At 36.8% G+C, this 13,540-nt stretch overlaps 3 protein-coding genes across 4 annotated transcripts; all 3 read left to right on the plus strand.

The window, feature by feature from the left end:
* The first annotated feature begins 1,675 nt into the window (after positions 1–1,675).
* Positions 1,676–5,438, plus strand: LOC107413610 (leucine aminopeptidase). Its single transcript, XM_048470326.2, has 4 exons — positions 1,676–2,868; positions 3,420–3,653; positions 3,744–4,070; positions 4,872–5,438. Exons 1-4 carry the CDS (start codon positions 1,885–1,887, stop codon positions 5,166–5,168), a joined length of 1,842 nt encoding a protein of 613 aa, XP_048326283.2. The 5' UTR covers positions 1,676–1,884; the 3' UTR covers positions 5,169–5,438.
* Positions 5,439–6,261: 823 nt separating this feature from the next.
* LOC125421299 (leucine aminopeptidase) lies at positions 6,262–9,984 on the plus strand. The gene is made up of 4 exons (XM_048469844.2): positions 6,262–7,449; positions 8,003–8,236; positions 8,327–8,653; positions 9,455–9,984. Exons 1-4 carry the CDS (start codon positions 6,466–6,468, stop codon positions 9,749–9,751), a joined length of 1,842 nt encoding a protein of 613 aa, XP_048325801.2. The 5' UTR covers positions 6,262–6,465; the 3' UTR covers positions 9,752–9,984.
* A 594-nt stretch (positions 9,985–10,578) lies between these two features.
* On the plus strand, positions 10,579–12,424 carry LOC107413624 (large ribosomal subunit protein uL10c). 2 transcript variants are annotated; one of them, XM_016021628.4, is made up of 2 exons: positions 10,579–11,410; positions 12,034–12,424. In XM_016021628.4, the coding sequence occupies exon 1, from the start codon at positions 10,674–10,676 to the stop codon at positions 11,379–11,381; it is 708 nt and encodes a 235-aa protein (XP_015877114.1). In that variant the 5' UTR covers positions 10,579–10,673; the 3' UTR covers positions 11,382–11,410; positions 12,034–12,424. The 2 variants fall into 2 exon arrangements, with proteins under 2 accessions (XP_015877114.1, XP_024927520.1); XM_025071752.3 differs by having other exon boundaries at positions 12,043–12,424.
* Positions 12,425–13,540: the final 1,116 nt, after the last annotated feature.

The following is a 13,540-nucleotide window of genomic DNA, read 5'->3' on the forward strand; positions in this document are numbered from 1 at the left end:
CTTTTAAAGTTTGATTTCAAATTTGAGTCTTCAAACTTTATAATAATAATAAAAAATTTCTTTTTTTTGCTTTTTTATTGCAATATCAGAAATAACAAATGTTGGGTTTTAAACTTCAATGGATATTTCCAACAAAAAAAAAATAAAAATAAAAATTAAGTGCATATTGAAATTTAGGAAAAAATTGAAGAGAATTATTTCATTTTATTTCTTATTCTTTCACCAAAATACACGGATACACTTGTTTTCTTAAAGGATATTTTGGCCATGTTTGAGATAACCTCTTTTTTTTTTTTTTTTTTTTTTTTTTGGTGTTTTTTAAGATCTTCATCTTTTTCAGGAGATATTTTGGAGAAACTACACTTTATTAGTTTTTATTAAAAACTCTTTTAAAAAGTTTAGGACAATCTTTTCTATCCACTCATTAAAAGATGTTTTCGAGCTTTAATGACCAATTAGTTTATGATCTCATATTTTTGGTTCAATTAGCAGTGTATCTAAAATCTCCCTCAATATTAATTATATATATATATATAAATATTTTTTTTATTTAAAAACTCATATACACTTTAATAACCTATTAATACTTAATAAATATCAGTAAAAATGAAAATGACGTATGTTACAATGTTCTTTCCAAAAAAAAAAAAAAACTTAGGACGTCTTTACTTATTTTTTTAATTTTTTTTATCTCAATAAAATCAATGTAAAATTTGTCATTAATGGACAATCTTAAATCCAAATAATGGATTTTGATGTATCTTTCTTTTTCTTAATATGATAACCCCTTCCTTCCCACCCCCCCCCCAAAAAAAAAAAAAAACCAACAACAACAACGTACGTTCATATACCATATGTGATGAAAATACAAAATTTCTATTTATATATCAAGAAATAAATTATAAAATATAATGACGGTGTATTTATTTAAAATTTAATAGATTTAAAATGAATTATAGATTTTAAAAAATTTAATAAATTGTTATAAAATTTTATCATAAAAAATTTATAAAAATCTAATAAAATTTTTAAAATTAAAATTAAATTTTATATTGATAATTTTTTTTCACAATTTCATTTATAAATTTTTTTCAAATTTATTAAAATCTATATTTTTTTAAAATTAATAACTTTTTAAATATATATAAATTAAATTTTTTTTATAAATTTCTAATTAAATACATCTTAATTTTAATATATTTTTATAAAATTTGAATTAAATATTATTAGACTTATATAATTTTTTTAAAATCTAAATTAAATATTTTTAAATTTTTAAATATTTTTTAAATTTTTTAAATTTTAAATTGAATATATATCTATAAATGTTTTCATTTTATTGTGCCATATCGTTTGCTAAAATTTGTATCACAGTATTATTAATTTTTCATTTTTTATCACTTCAGCGTTGCATTTTCTTATTTATTTATTTGAGAAACAACATTGCCTTTGCCGTTAATTCAAAAGGAATTTTCCGTTTTTGCTCTTTTAATGAATAGAATACAAAATAAAAAATAAAAAAGGAATATTTAATTTCATAAACTTTTTATTTATTTATTTTTTTATATAATCAATTGAAGAAAAGACAAATATATTTATATATATATAAATTATATAAATACATAAATATATATATATATATATATAAATATATAGTTTGTCCTTTTGGAACCTCATTCTCCCTCCAAAATCAACATAGTGAAAATAAAAAACAAAAAGAATCATAAGAAAGATCCCCACGCAAAGCACAGCTTCTAAAGCATAAATTTCCATTAAATTTTCATTTCCTTTCAGATTTTCCTCCTAACCAAACAACACCTTTTCATTGTCACTGAAATCACTCTGCAATCCCTAACCCTAACTTTTTCTTCTTCTTTCTCTTCAATGGCACTCGTTGACCCCCACTCGTTCACCGATTCAACTCACCCATTCGCCACCCACATCTCCCTCACACTCTACTTTGACTTCGCTTCCCTCACCATCCACGGCTCCGCCGTACTCAACCTCTCGACCCAACACACCGGCTCTCTCCACCTCGACACTCGCTCTCTCACCATCCACTCCGTTTCCGATCCCAGCTCCGACGACGCGCCGCTTCCCTTCTCTCTCTCCTCCCCGGACCCAATCAGAGGGACCCAGCTCACTGTCACCCTCTCCAACCACTCCGCTCTGAGAATCGTCTACTCCACTTCCCCATCTTCCTCTGCCCTCCAATGGCTCTCTCCGCCTCAGACTTTCAACAAGACCTACCCGCTCGTCTACACCCAATGCCAGGCCATCCACGCGCGCTCCGTCTTCCCCTGCCAGGATACTCCTGCGGCGCGTGTATGTTACAATGCGCGTCTGAACTTTCCGAGACAGTTGTCGGCGGTAATGGCGGCTCGCCACGTCGAGCGGCGAGCTCCGATCGCTGGCGAGGCTGCCGAGCTCGTTTGCGGGGATTCTATGTGGTGTGCGGAAGGGAGGGTGGTGGAGGAGTTCACGATGGAGCAACCGGTTCCGTCGTACCTGTTTGCTTTCGCGGTTGGGGAGATTGGTTTCAGGGAGGTGGGACCCAGGACGAGGGTCTATGCCGAGTCGGTGCCGGCGGTGTTGGACTCGGCGGCGAGGGAGTTCGCCAGCACCGAGGACATGATAAGGCAAGGGGAGAGGTTGTTTGGACCGTACGAGTGGGAACGGTTCGATTTGCTGGTTTTGCCTCCGAGCTTTCCGTACGGTGGGATGGAGAATCCGAGGATGGTTTTCTTGACGCCGACGGTGATCAAAGGCGATGCTAGCGGTGCTCAGCTGGTGGCGCACGAGCTTGCTCATAGCTGGACTGGGAATTTGATCACAAACAAGACGAATGAACACTTCTGGTTGAATGAGGTATTTACTTGCTTATGAAGAGGCAGTTTAATTTGGTTGAAATTGTTTGGGTTTTTTGGAAATCTTTCGTGAATTTTGTGTCGAAAATTGAATGAGGCATACAGTTGCTCGTAAATTTTTACCTATATTCGTTATCCACCATTCTTGGGATATATATGAAAATTATGCTCTGTTTCATTTCCATCAAATATTCATTAGGTTGATATTCAGTTGAATTTAGTTAAAGTTGTTTGGCTTTTGGAACTTTTTTCATTAATTGTTTATGGAAAATTGAATGAAATGCTTATTAATTAGTTGACTGAGGCTTTTATAATCAATAAGCACAACAGGTTTTTCTATCCAATTGGCCTTCGCTTCATACAATAGATTTTTCTGCCCAAAAGTATGGTTAATGGAGTGTCTTATATTCAATGATTTTCTTATATCTCCATCTGGTTTAAAGAGATAAGACTGTGGAATTTTGGGCTAGAATATAGATCTCTTATGTGATTGTAAGAGACGTTTATGTTCTATGTGCATGTGAGTTTAGATGGTTCCATTTATTGCTTTAGGGTTTTACGACATATGCGGAGAGGAGAATTGTCGAGGTTGTACAAGGAGAAGACAGAGCAGTATTAAATATTGGAATTGGCTGGAGGGGTTTAAAGGAGACAATGGAGAGATTCAAGGACAGGCTGGAGTTCACAAAGCTCAAAAACAATCAGGAAGGAGTGGATCCAGATGATGTATATTCTGAGATTCCATACGAGAAAGGTTTTCAGTTCCTATGGCGCATTGAACGCCAGGTAGTTGGTTAGTCATCTTTGTTATTGGTACAAATCATACAATAAGTACTTTGGTTGGTTCTGCTTCTTATATATTTTTGGAATGATTAGGTTGGACGGCCTGTATTTGATGAATTCCTTAAGAAATATATTGCCACGTTCAAGTTCAAGTCAATTGATACCGACACCTTTCTTGATTTTCTGAAAACTAACATCCCTGGAATAGAGAAAGATATTGACTTAACATTGTGGACTGAGGGTGTTGGTATCCCCCCAGATGCCTATGAACCTGTTTCCATTCTGTATACGAAGATTGTGTCACTGGCAAATGAATTTAGCCTTGGTAGGATGCCAAGGGAGGATGAAGTTTCTGATTGGCACGGCCAGGAGTGGGAGCTCTACTTGGAGAACTTGCCCAAATCTGTTGAAGCTTCACAGGTACAGTTGAACATCTTCTACTATAAGATGCTTTTATGTTCCTACTTTGGCCATATCCTCTCTTTTTCGTTGTTGGTTGTAATTAAACTGTGTCATTATTTATATCAAATTTTATTATTGCTATGGTTCCTAAGTGAGCATACAAACGGTTGTCATTTTTTTATTGCCATTTATTGTTGAATTCTTTGGCACATAGAAGACATAAGATGTTTTAGATATTAATTGTTTGATATACATAGTTTGTTCATTTATATCTAAATTTTAGTATTTTGGTCTTCAAATTTACGTCATAGGCTTTTCTGGAATATAATCGAATTGTTCAAGGATGCTTCCTTCGGGAGTAATTATATTTGATGCCAAAACGTTCTGCCTTTGGTTCATCTGATCATTATAGCTTTGTTGGACTTGAGATAGCTTTGGCAATTATCTCTCTTGCATTAATGAGTCAAAATCTAGGACTGAGCGCTTAGGCTAGGTGCCCATCTGGGCTATTGGTGAAGCTATTGGTGAAGCTTTATGCTGTACAGACTTTCTTTCATACTTCTCTTATACTTTCTTATCCATGTCTGTTCTCTTGGGTTTTTTAATTTTAAGTAAGTCTAATCTTTGCTTGAAGTGTGAATATGTTTTGCGCTTCCTAAAAGAGCCAAAGATTCTATGGTTGTTCGACCTTCTGTGGATACTCCACTGTGACTGATCTCGTTTATTTCTCAACATCTTCCTAATTGTGTGATTTGTATTCTATTTTGACTCTCATGGTAAGCCAGAATCCTCATGCTGCTGTTATATGATAAATTACAGCTCTTAGCTCTTGATGAACGCTACAGACTCTCGGAATCAAAGGATTACGAGGTGAAGGTAGGGTTTCTCCAACTGGCAATTTCTTCCAAGTGCAAAGATTATTACGCGGAGGTGGAAAAAACTCTTAAGGAAGTTGGGAGGATGAAGTACCTTCGCCCACTGTACACTGCACTTGTACAAGGCACTGGAAAGGAGGAAGAGAAGGTTTTTGCCAAAAGGGTATTTGCAGAGGCTCATGAATCTTATCACCCTATAGCACAGAATGTTGTTGAGGCCATTCTGAGCAAGCATGTGTAGTATACTGATATGATGTAAATAAAAGATGAACTAAAACTTCTGAAGCTGATCATCAGATGCTTTTTCTGCTCATGCCAATCCAAAACTGTTAAGATGGATTCCATGATTCATTTCAACAATTCTTTTTTTGTTGAAAATATGTGGATTCTGGAAGGATGCTATACTGATTTGGCTTTTACATGATGTGTATGAAAAAACGATATTATCGAAGCTAATACCTCCCTCACATTTCTCTTTTGGGTCTGAGGCTGGGTAACTGCGTTTACTTTAGTGGCACCGGTTCTAATACATTTACTCATTTTTCTGATGACAATTTTGATACATGGTTTTATGTTGCATTACTACCTGGTAAGCCATCAAAATGGAAATGACCATCTACACATTTTCCTTTTTCAATTTCTTCAGTTTGTTTTAGCTTTCAAAATTATATTTTCGTAGAATTTTTAAACTTCAGAATTTATTTGTTTATGTTTTTGCTTTTCCCAAATATAAACTCAGATTACTTTCCCAACGCTTTATTACAATTTGGTTTCTTCTATTAACTTCCAAATTAGGAGTTGATATTATAATTCAATACTAATTAACAACAATTGTTTCTTATTTTGGATTGACAACACTAGCTTGAATGACATATATTTAAAAAAACTTAAAAACTTAAAAAGTGACAAATATTGAATTTGAACCGATTAAAGGGAAGGTAACAGAACATATATTGATTGAATGGTTTTGAAAATCTAACAATAAAAAATGAGAAAAAAAGTAAATAGAGCCCATTTTATTGGGGTACTAATGACAATATATAAACCAGAGAGAAATTTTTGAAAATTCAATATGAAAATTCTACAGTGTGGACGATCCGCATGAAAACTGCAATATTAGTAACGGTTTTTCATAATATTAACGACAATTTTTTAGAAAATCATCACCAATACTGTGGACGATCCACATGAAGACTGTAATATTAATAACGATTTTTCATAATATTAACATGATTTTTTAGAAAATCGTCACCAATACTATGAATACCACCCGCATCCTATGCTGAATATATATATATATATATATATATATATATGTTCTTTTGGAACCTCATTCTCCCTCCAAAATCAACACAGTGAAAATAAAAAACAAAAAGAATCATAAGAATCCCCACGCAAAGCACAGCTTCTAAAGCATAAATTTCCATTAAATTTTCATTTCCTTTCAGATTTTCCTCCTAACCAAACAACACCTTTTCACTGTCACTGAAATCACTCTGCAATCCCTAACCCTAACTTTTTCTTCTTCTTTCTCTTCAATGGCACTCGTTGACCCTCACTCGTTCACCGATTCAACTCACCCATTCGCCACCCACATCTCCCTCACACTCTACTTTGACTTCGCTTCCCTCACCATCCACGGCTCCGCCGTACTCAACCTCTCGACCCAACACACCGGCTCTCTCCACCTCGACACTCGCTCTCTCACCATCCACTCCGTTTCCGATCCCAGCTCCGACGACGCGCCGCTTCCCTTCTCTCTCTCCTCCCCGGACCCAATCAGAGGGACCCAGCTCACCGTCACCCTCTCCAACCACTCCGCTCTGAGAATCGTCTACTCCACTTCCCCATCTTCCTCTGCCCTCCAATGGCTCTCTCCGCCTCAGACTTTCAACAAGACCTACCCGCTCGTCTACACCCAATGCCATGCCATCCACGCGCGCTCCGTCTTCCCCTGCCAGGATACTCCTGCGGCGCGTGTATGTTACAATGCGCGTCTGAACTTTCCGAGACAGTTGTCGGCGGTAATGGCGGCTCGCCACGTCGAGCGGCGAGCTCCGATCGCTGGCGAGGCTGCCGAGCTCGTTTGCGGGGATTCTATGTGGTGTGCGGAAGGGAGGGTGGTGGAGGAGTTCACGATGGAGCAACCGGTTCCGTCGTACCTGTTTGCTTTCGCGGTTGGGGAGATTGGTTTCAGGGAGGTGGGACCCAGGACGAGGGTCTATGCCGAGTCGGTGCCGGCGGTGTTGGACTCGGCGGCGAGGGAGTTCGCCGCCACCGAGGACATGATGAGGCAAGGGGAGAGGTTGTTTGGACCGTACGAGTGGGAACGGTTCGATTTGCTGGTTTTGCCTCCGAGCTTTCCGTACGGTGGGATGGAGAATCCGAGGATGGTTTTCTTGACGCCGACGGTGATCAAAGGCGATGCTAGCGGTGCTCAGCTGGTGGCGCACGAGCTTGCTCATAGCTGGACTGGGAATTTGATCACAAACAAGACAAATGAACACTTCTGGTTGAATGAGGTATTTACTTGCTTATGAGAAGGCAGTTTAATTTGGTTGAAATTGTTTGGGTTTTTTGGAAATCTTTCGTGTATTTTGTGTCGAAAATTGAATGAGGCATACAGTTGCTCGTAAATTTGTACCTATATTCGTTTTCCACCATTCTTGGGATATATATGAAAATTATGCTCTGTTTCATTCCCATCAAATATTCATTAGGTTGATATTCAGTTGAATTTGGTTAAAGTTGTTTGGCTTTTGGAACTTTTTTCATTAATTGTTTATGGAAAATTGAATGAAATGCTTATTAATTAGTTGACTGAGGCTTTTATAATCAATAAGCACAACAGGTTTTTCTATCCAATTGGCCTTCGCTTCATACAATAGATTTTTCTGCCCAAAAGTATGGTTAATGGAGTGTCTTATATTCAATGCATTTTCTTATATCTGCATCTGGTTTAAAGAGATTAAGACTGTGGTATTTTGGGCTAGAATACAGATCTCTTATGTGATTGTAAGAGACGTTTATGTTCTATGTGCATGTGAGTTTAGATGGTTCCATTTATTGCTTTAGGGTTTTACGACATATGCAGAGAGGAGAATTGTCGAGGTTGTACAAGGAGAAGACAGAGCAGTATTAAATATTGGAATTGGCTGGAGGAGTTTAAAGGAGACAATGGAGAAATTCAAGGACAGGCTGGAGTTCACAAAGCTCAAAAACAATCAGGAAGGAGTGGATCCAGATGATGTATATTCTAAGATTCCATACGAGAAAGGTTTTCAGTTCCTATGGCGCATTGAACGCCAGGTAGTTGGTTAGTCTTCTTTGTTATTGGTACAAATCATACAATAAGTACTTTGGTTGGTTCTGCTTCTTATATATTTTTGGAATGATTAGGTTGGAAGGCCTGTATTTGATGAATTCCTTAAGAAATATATTGCCACGTTCAAGTTCAAGTCAATTGATACCGACACCTTTCTTGATTTTCTGAAAACTAACATCCCTGGAATAGAGAAAGATATTGACTTAACATTGTGGACTGAGGGTGTTGGTATCCCCCCAGATGCCTATGAACCTGTTTCCATTCTGTATACGAAGATTGTGTCACTGGCAAATGAATTTAGCCTTGGTAGGATGCCAAGGGAGGATGAAGTTTCTGATTGGCACGGCCAGGAGTGGGAGCTCTACTTGGAGAACTTGCCCAAATCTGTTGAAGCTTCACAGGTACAGTTGAACATCTTCTACTATAAGATGCTTTTATGTTCCTACTTTGGCCATATCCTCTCTTTTTCGTTGTTGGTTGTAATTAAACTGTGTCATTATTTATATCAAATTTTATTATTGTTATGGTTCCTAAGTGAGCATACAAACAGTTGTCATTTTTTTATTGCCATTTATTGTTGAATTCTTTGTCACATAGAAGACATAAGATGTTTTAGATATTAATTGTTTGATATACATAGTTTGTTCATTTATATCTAAATTTTAGTATTTTTGTCTTCAAATTTACGTCATAGGCTTTTCTGGAACATAATCGAATTGTTCAAGGATGCTTCCTGCGGGAGTAATTGTATTTGATGCCAAAACGTTCTGCCTTTGGTTCATCTGATCATTATAGCTTTGTTGGACTTGAGATAGCTTTGGCAATTATCTCTGTTGCATTAATGAGTCAAAATCTAGGACTGAGCGCTTAGGCTAGGTGCCCATCTGGGCTATTGGTGAAGCTATTGGTGAAGCTTTATGCTGTACAGACTTTCTTTCATACTTCTTTTATACTTTCTTATTCATGTCTGTTCTCTTGGGTTTTTTAATTTTAAGTAAGTCTAATCTTTGCTTGAAGTGTGAATATGTTTTGTGCTTCCGAAAAGAGCCAAAGATTCTATGGTTGTTCGACCTTATGTGGATACTCCAGTGTGACTGATCTCGTTTATTTCTCAACATCTTCCTAATTGTGTGATTTGTAATCTATTTTGACTCTCATGGTAAGCCAGAATCCTCATGCTGCTGTTTTATGATAAATTACAGCTCTTAGCTCTTGATGAACGCTACAGGCTCTCGGAATCAAAGGATTACGAGGTGAAGGTAGGGTTTCTTCAACTGGCAATTTCTTCCAAGTGCAAAGATTATTACCCGGAGGTGGAAAAAACTCTTAAGGAAGTTGGGAGGATGAAGTACCTTCGCCCACTGTACACTGCACTTGTACAAGGCACTGGAAAGGAGGAAGAGAAGGTTTTTGCCAAAAGGGTATTTGCAGAGGCTCGTGAATCTTATCACCCTATAGCACAGAATGTTGTTGAGGCCATTCTGAGCAAGCATGTGTAGTATACTAATGTGATGTAAATAAAAGATGAACTAAAACTTCTGAAGCTGATCATCAGATGCTTTTTCTGCTCATGCCAATCCAAACCTGTTAAGATGGATTCCATGATTCATTTCAACACTTTTTGTTCAAAATATGTGGATTCTGGAAGGATGCTATACTGATTTGGCTTTTACATGATGTGTGTGAAAAAACGATATTATCGAAGCTAATACCTCCCTCACATTTCTCTTTTTGGGTAGCTGCGTTTACTTTAGTAGCACTGGTTCTAATACATTCACTTATTTTTCTGATTACTATTTTGATACATGGTTTTATGTTGTATTACTACCTGGTAGCAAGTAGAAATTGATGGAAGCCATCAAAATGGAAATGACCATCTACACATTTTCCTTTTTCAATTTCTTCAGTTTGTTTTAGCTTTTCCCAAATATAAACTCAGATTACTTTCCCAACGCTTTATTACAATTTGGTTTCTTCTATTAACTTCCAAATTAGGAGTTGATATTATAATTCAATACTAATTAACAACAATTGTTTCTTATTTTGGATTGACAACACTAGCTTGAATGACATATATTTAAAAAAAACTGAAAAACTTAAAACGTGACAAATATTGAATTGGAATCGATTAAAGAGAAGGTGACAGAACATATATATTGATTGAATGGTTTTGAAAATCTAATAATAAAAAATGAGGAAAAAAGTAAATAGAGCCCATTTTGTTGGGGTACTAATGACAATATATAAACTAGAGGGAAATTTTTGAAAATTCAATCCTCTCACCTCCTTTCTCTATCCCACACAGAGACTGATAAGATAAAGGCCTATAAACGCGAAAAACCGGAAAAAAAAAACAAAAAAACATTTCCTTTCTATTGTCATTTTTCTCTCACAAGCTTTTTCCTTCCTTTACTTCCTCCAATGGAAGCCACTCTCTTCAGCTTCCCTTCCTCTTCCAGACCTTCACCACTTTCCCAAACCCTAACACTGTCCAGACCCACCAACCCATTACTCTCCTTTACCCCAAACCCCACCCGGATAAACCCACAACCACGTCGCTTTCCTTCAATTCGATCCGCCATTTCCCGTACAAAGAAGGAACAGACAGTCGAGACAGTAAAAAAGAACCTCGAAAACTGTTACCTTATAGCCGGTATCAAATACAAGGGCTTCACCGTGAAGCAGTTCCAGGACCTTCGGAGAAGTTTGCCGGAAAACACCAAGCTTATTGTGGCGAAGAACACTTTGGTTTACAAAGCCATAGAGGGTACCCAATGGGAGGTCCTGAAGCCTTGCATGACTGGTATGAACGCTTGGCTTTTCGTTCACAGTGAGGAAATCCCAGCTGCCATTAAGCCGTACAGGCAATTTCAGAAGGAGAGGAAACTGGATGAGAATGATTTCACTGGTGCTGTTTTTGAGGGGAAGTTTTATGGGCCTGGGGATTTCAAGCAGTTGGAATCGATGCCAACGAGGGCTGAGATTTATGCCAAATTGTTGGGGCAGCTTCAGACTCCGGCATTGAACCTGGTTGGGACGCTTCAAGCACCTGCGAGGGACTTGGTCATGCTTTTGAGGGCTTATGTCAACAAGTTGGAAGAAGAGGGTGGTGGTGGTGGTGGGCAATAGCTGAGCTGTTGAGGGATTTTCTTGAAGCTGTAAGTGTAATCTTGAAACCCATATCTGTAATTTGATTTTGTTGTAGTGTAATTTGTTTCACAATGTTATATTGAATTCAAGGGTAGAAAGTCGTGAATTTTGTAAAATTGAAATCTAAGGAGCTAAAAATTCTTGAATTCTATGGCAAGTTTGTACTTTAGTGTTGCAATGTTATAGCAGGGTTTATTCACTGCTGAAGTGGACTATTACCCATAACATAATTTATGGATCATTGCCCACTTATGTATATCAATAGCAGTAGTATTCAACTGCTGAGAGAACAACTTTTGGATATGTATAACTTATATATTTGGCATGTAGAAAGGTTCATATTTTGGCCTCATGAATTTGCATATAAGATTTTGTTCGCAGAAAGCAATTGTTGTTTTAGAGATAGCTACAGAGGCAAAGTTCAGTTTTGTCACTGTAACACCTACATCATATTTTGAAATTCGGGGAAGAAATATGCGAACCTTTCCTCTGTCTATTCTGTTGCACATGAAATAGTCACCTTTTCATTATCTTCCCCTTTCTTTAATTAAACCATGCTGTATAGCCTACTTTTCGCCGTGTTTCCTTTCTCCTGTATGTTAGTTCTTCTCCCTTACTGTTAGCCAAATAGACCGTTCAGGTGCTGCTGGGAGTAGAAAATGGAGTGACATGCTTGCTGTGTGGGAAAGCATGCTTTAATCATTTTTGTCAGTCAGAATTAGAAGTTGGCGTTGTCCATGGTGTGAATGGAACCCCTTCAGAAGTAGAAAATATCAGTGAAAGAACAACTCCATTGTTTATACTTATTTTACTTTTAGTGATTGCTGCGAGAATGGAGGATATCAGTCATTATTTAAACAGTGTATGAAGTATTTGTAGCATAATATGCATTACCCCCATTTTCAAGAATTGGCTGGTATAAGGGAACCTTATATGTGGTTGGTAATGGGGGCCTAGTAAGTCTGCCATTTTTTATGTGAACTAGAACAACTGTTATATAATTTTCAATTACAAGTTCAAGACTTGGCTGGGTTATGTGGTTGGTAATGGGGGCCTAGTAAGTCTGCCATTTTTTATGTGAACTAGAACAACTGTTATATAATTTTCAATTACAAGTGGTTGAATCATCATTATTTTCAAGGACATGGATATCTCACTTGGGGCAAGGTGCAAAAGAGATGTTTTGGGTGTTCAGGTAGTCGTCTACATAATTGTAGTCACAGAAACATTGGAAATATGTGAAAATTTTACTTGAAATTAGTGGCAGTAGTATGAGAACTGAATAAACATATGTTACTATATCCAACATATTTGCTTTTATCCACAAATTGCAAGAGGTTTCTTGTTACTCCCTAAAAGCAAAAATTGCCAGAAACATAGTAGTGACATTGTCACAGGACATATTTAAGTGCTTGGAAGCATAAACAGGGAGTGATTTGAAGCACAGGACATTGGTTATTAGGATTTTCAAACATACATGTGACAGGGAAGTAAACATTTGATAAAGATAATGGGTTAAGAGGGGAAGAAAAAGAACATCTTAAAATCGTTTTGGCTTAATCTGAGTTGATTCGCCATATTCCTAGTAAACATGGGATAAACAAAGTGGGTTAGAGGGGAAGAAAAAGAACATCTTAACAATCGTTTTTTTTTTTTTTTTTTTTTTTTTTTTTTGGCTTGAACATCTTAACCATCGTTTTGGCCTAATCAGAACTGAATTGATTCGCCACATTCCTTCTAATGATCCAAATTTCATCATTTTTTATTTTTGATTTATTTATTTATTTTTTCTGAAAATAAGGAAATACCATAAGTCGATAAAAATTCTAGGCAATATATGATAACGGATATTTGGTTCGAGGCAAATGGGGTTTCCATCAGGTGAAAGAGTACCTATAGAAAAACGCTCTCATGTGGTGATTGACTTCTGTCTTTGAGAAGATCAGAAGAGGAAGAGTCCATTTAGAGCCCCAAAAAAAAAAAAAAAAAAAAAAAATCATTTTTGAAGGCTGGCTTTAGGAAACAGATACACCATATAGCATCACGCAACTCGAGGCTGATAACAGATTTATGCTTATTGTGCAAGGAGGACAAATGAGTTAAATGGATTCTACAGTAAAACTTGAAAAATTATTAAA

This window comes from Ziziphus jujuba, chromosome 8, assembly GCF_031755915.1.
Source record: "Ziziphus jujuba cultivar Dongzao chromosome 8, ASM3175591v1".
Taxonomy (NCBI): domain Eukaryota; kingdom Viridiplantae; phylum Streptophyta; class Magnoliopsida; order Rosales; family Rhamnaceae; genus Ziziphus; species Ziziphus jujuba.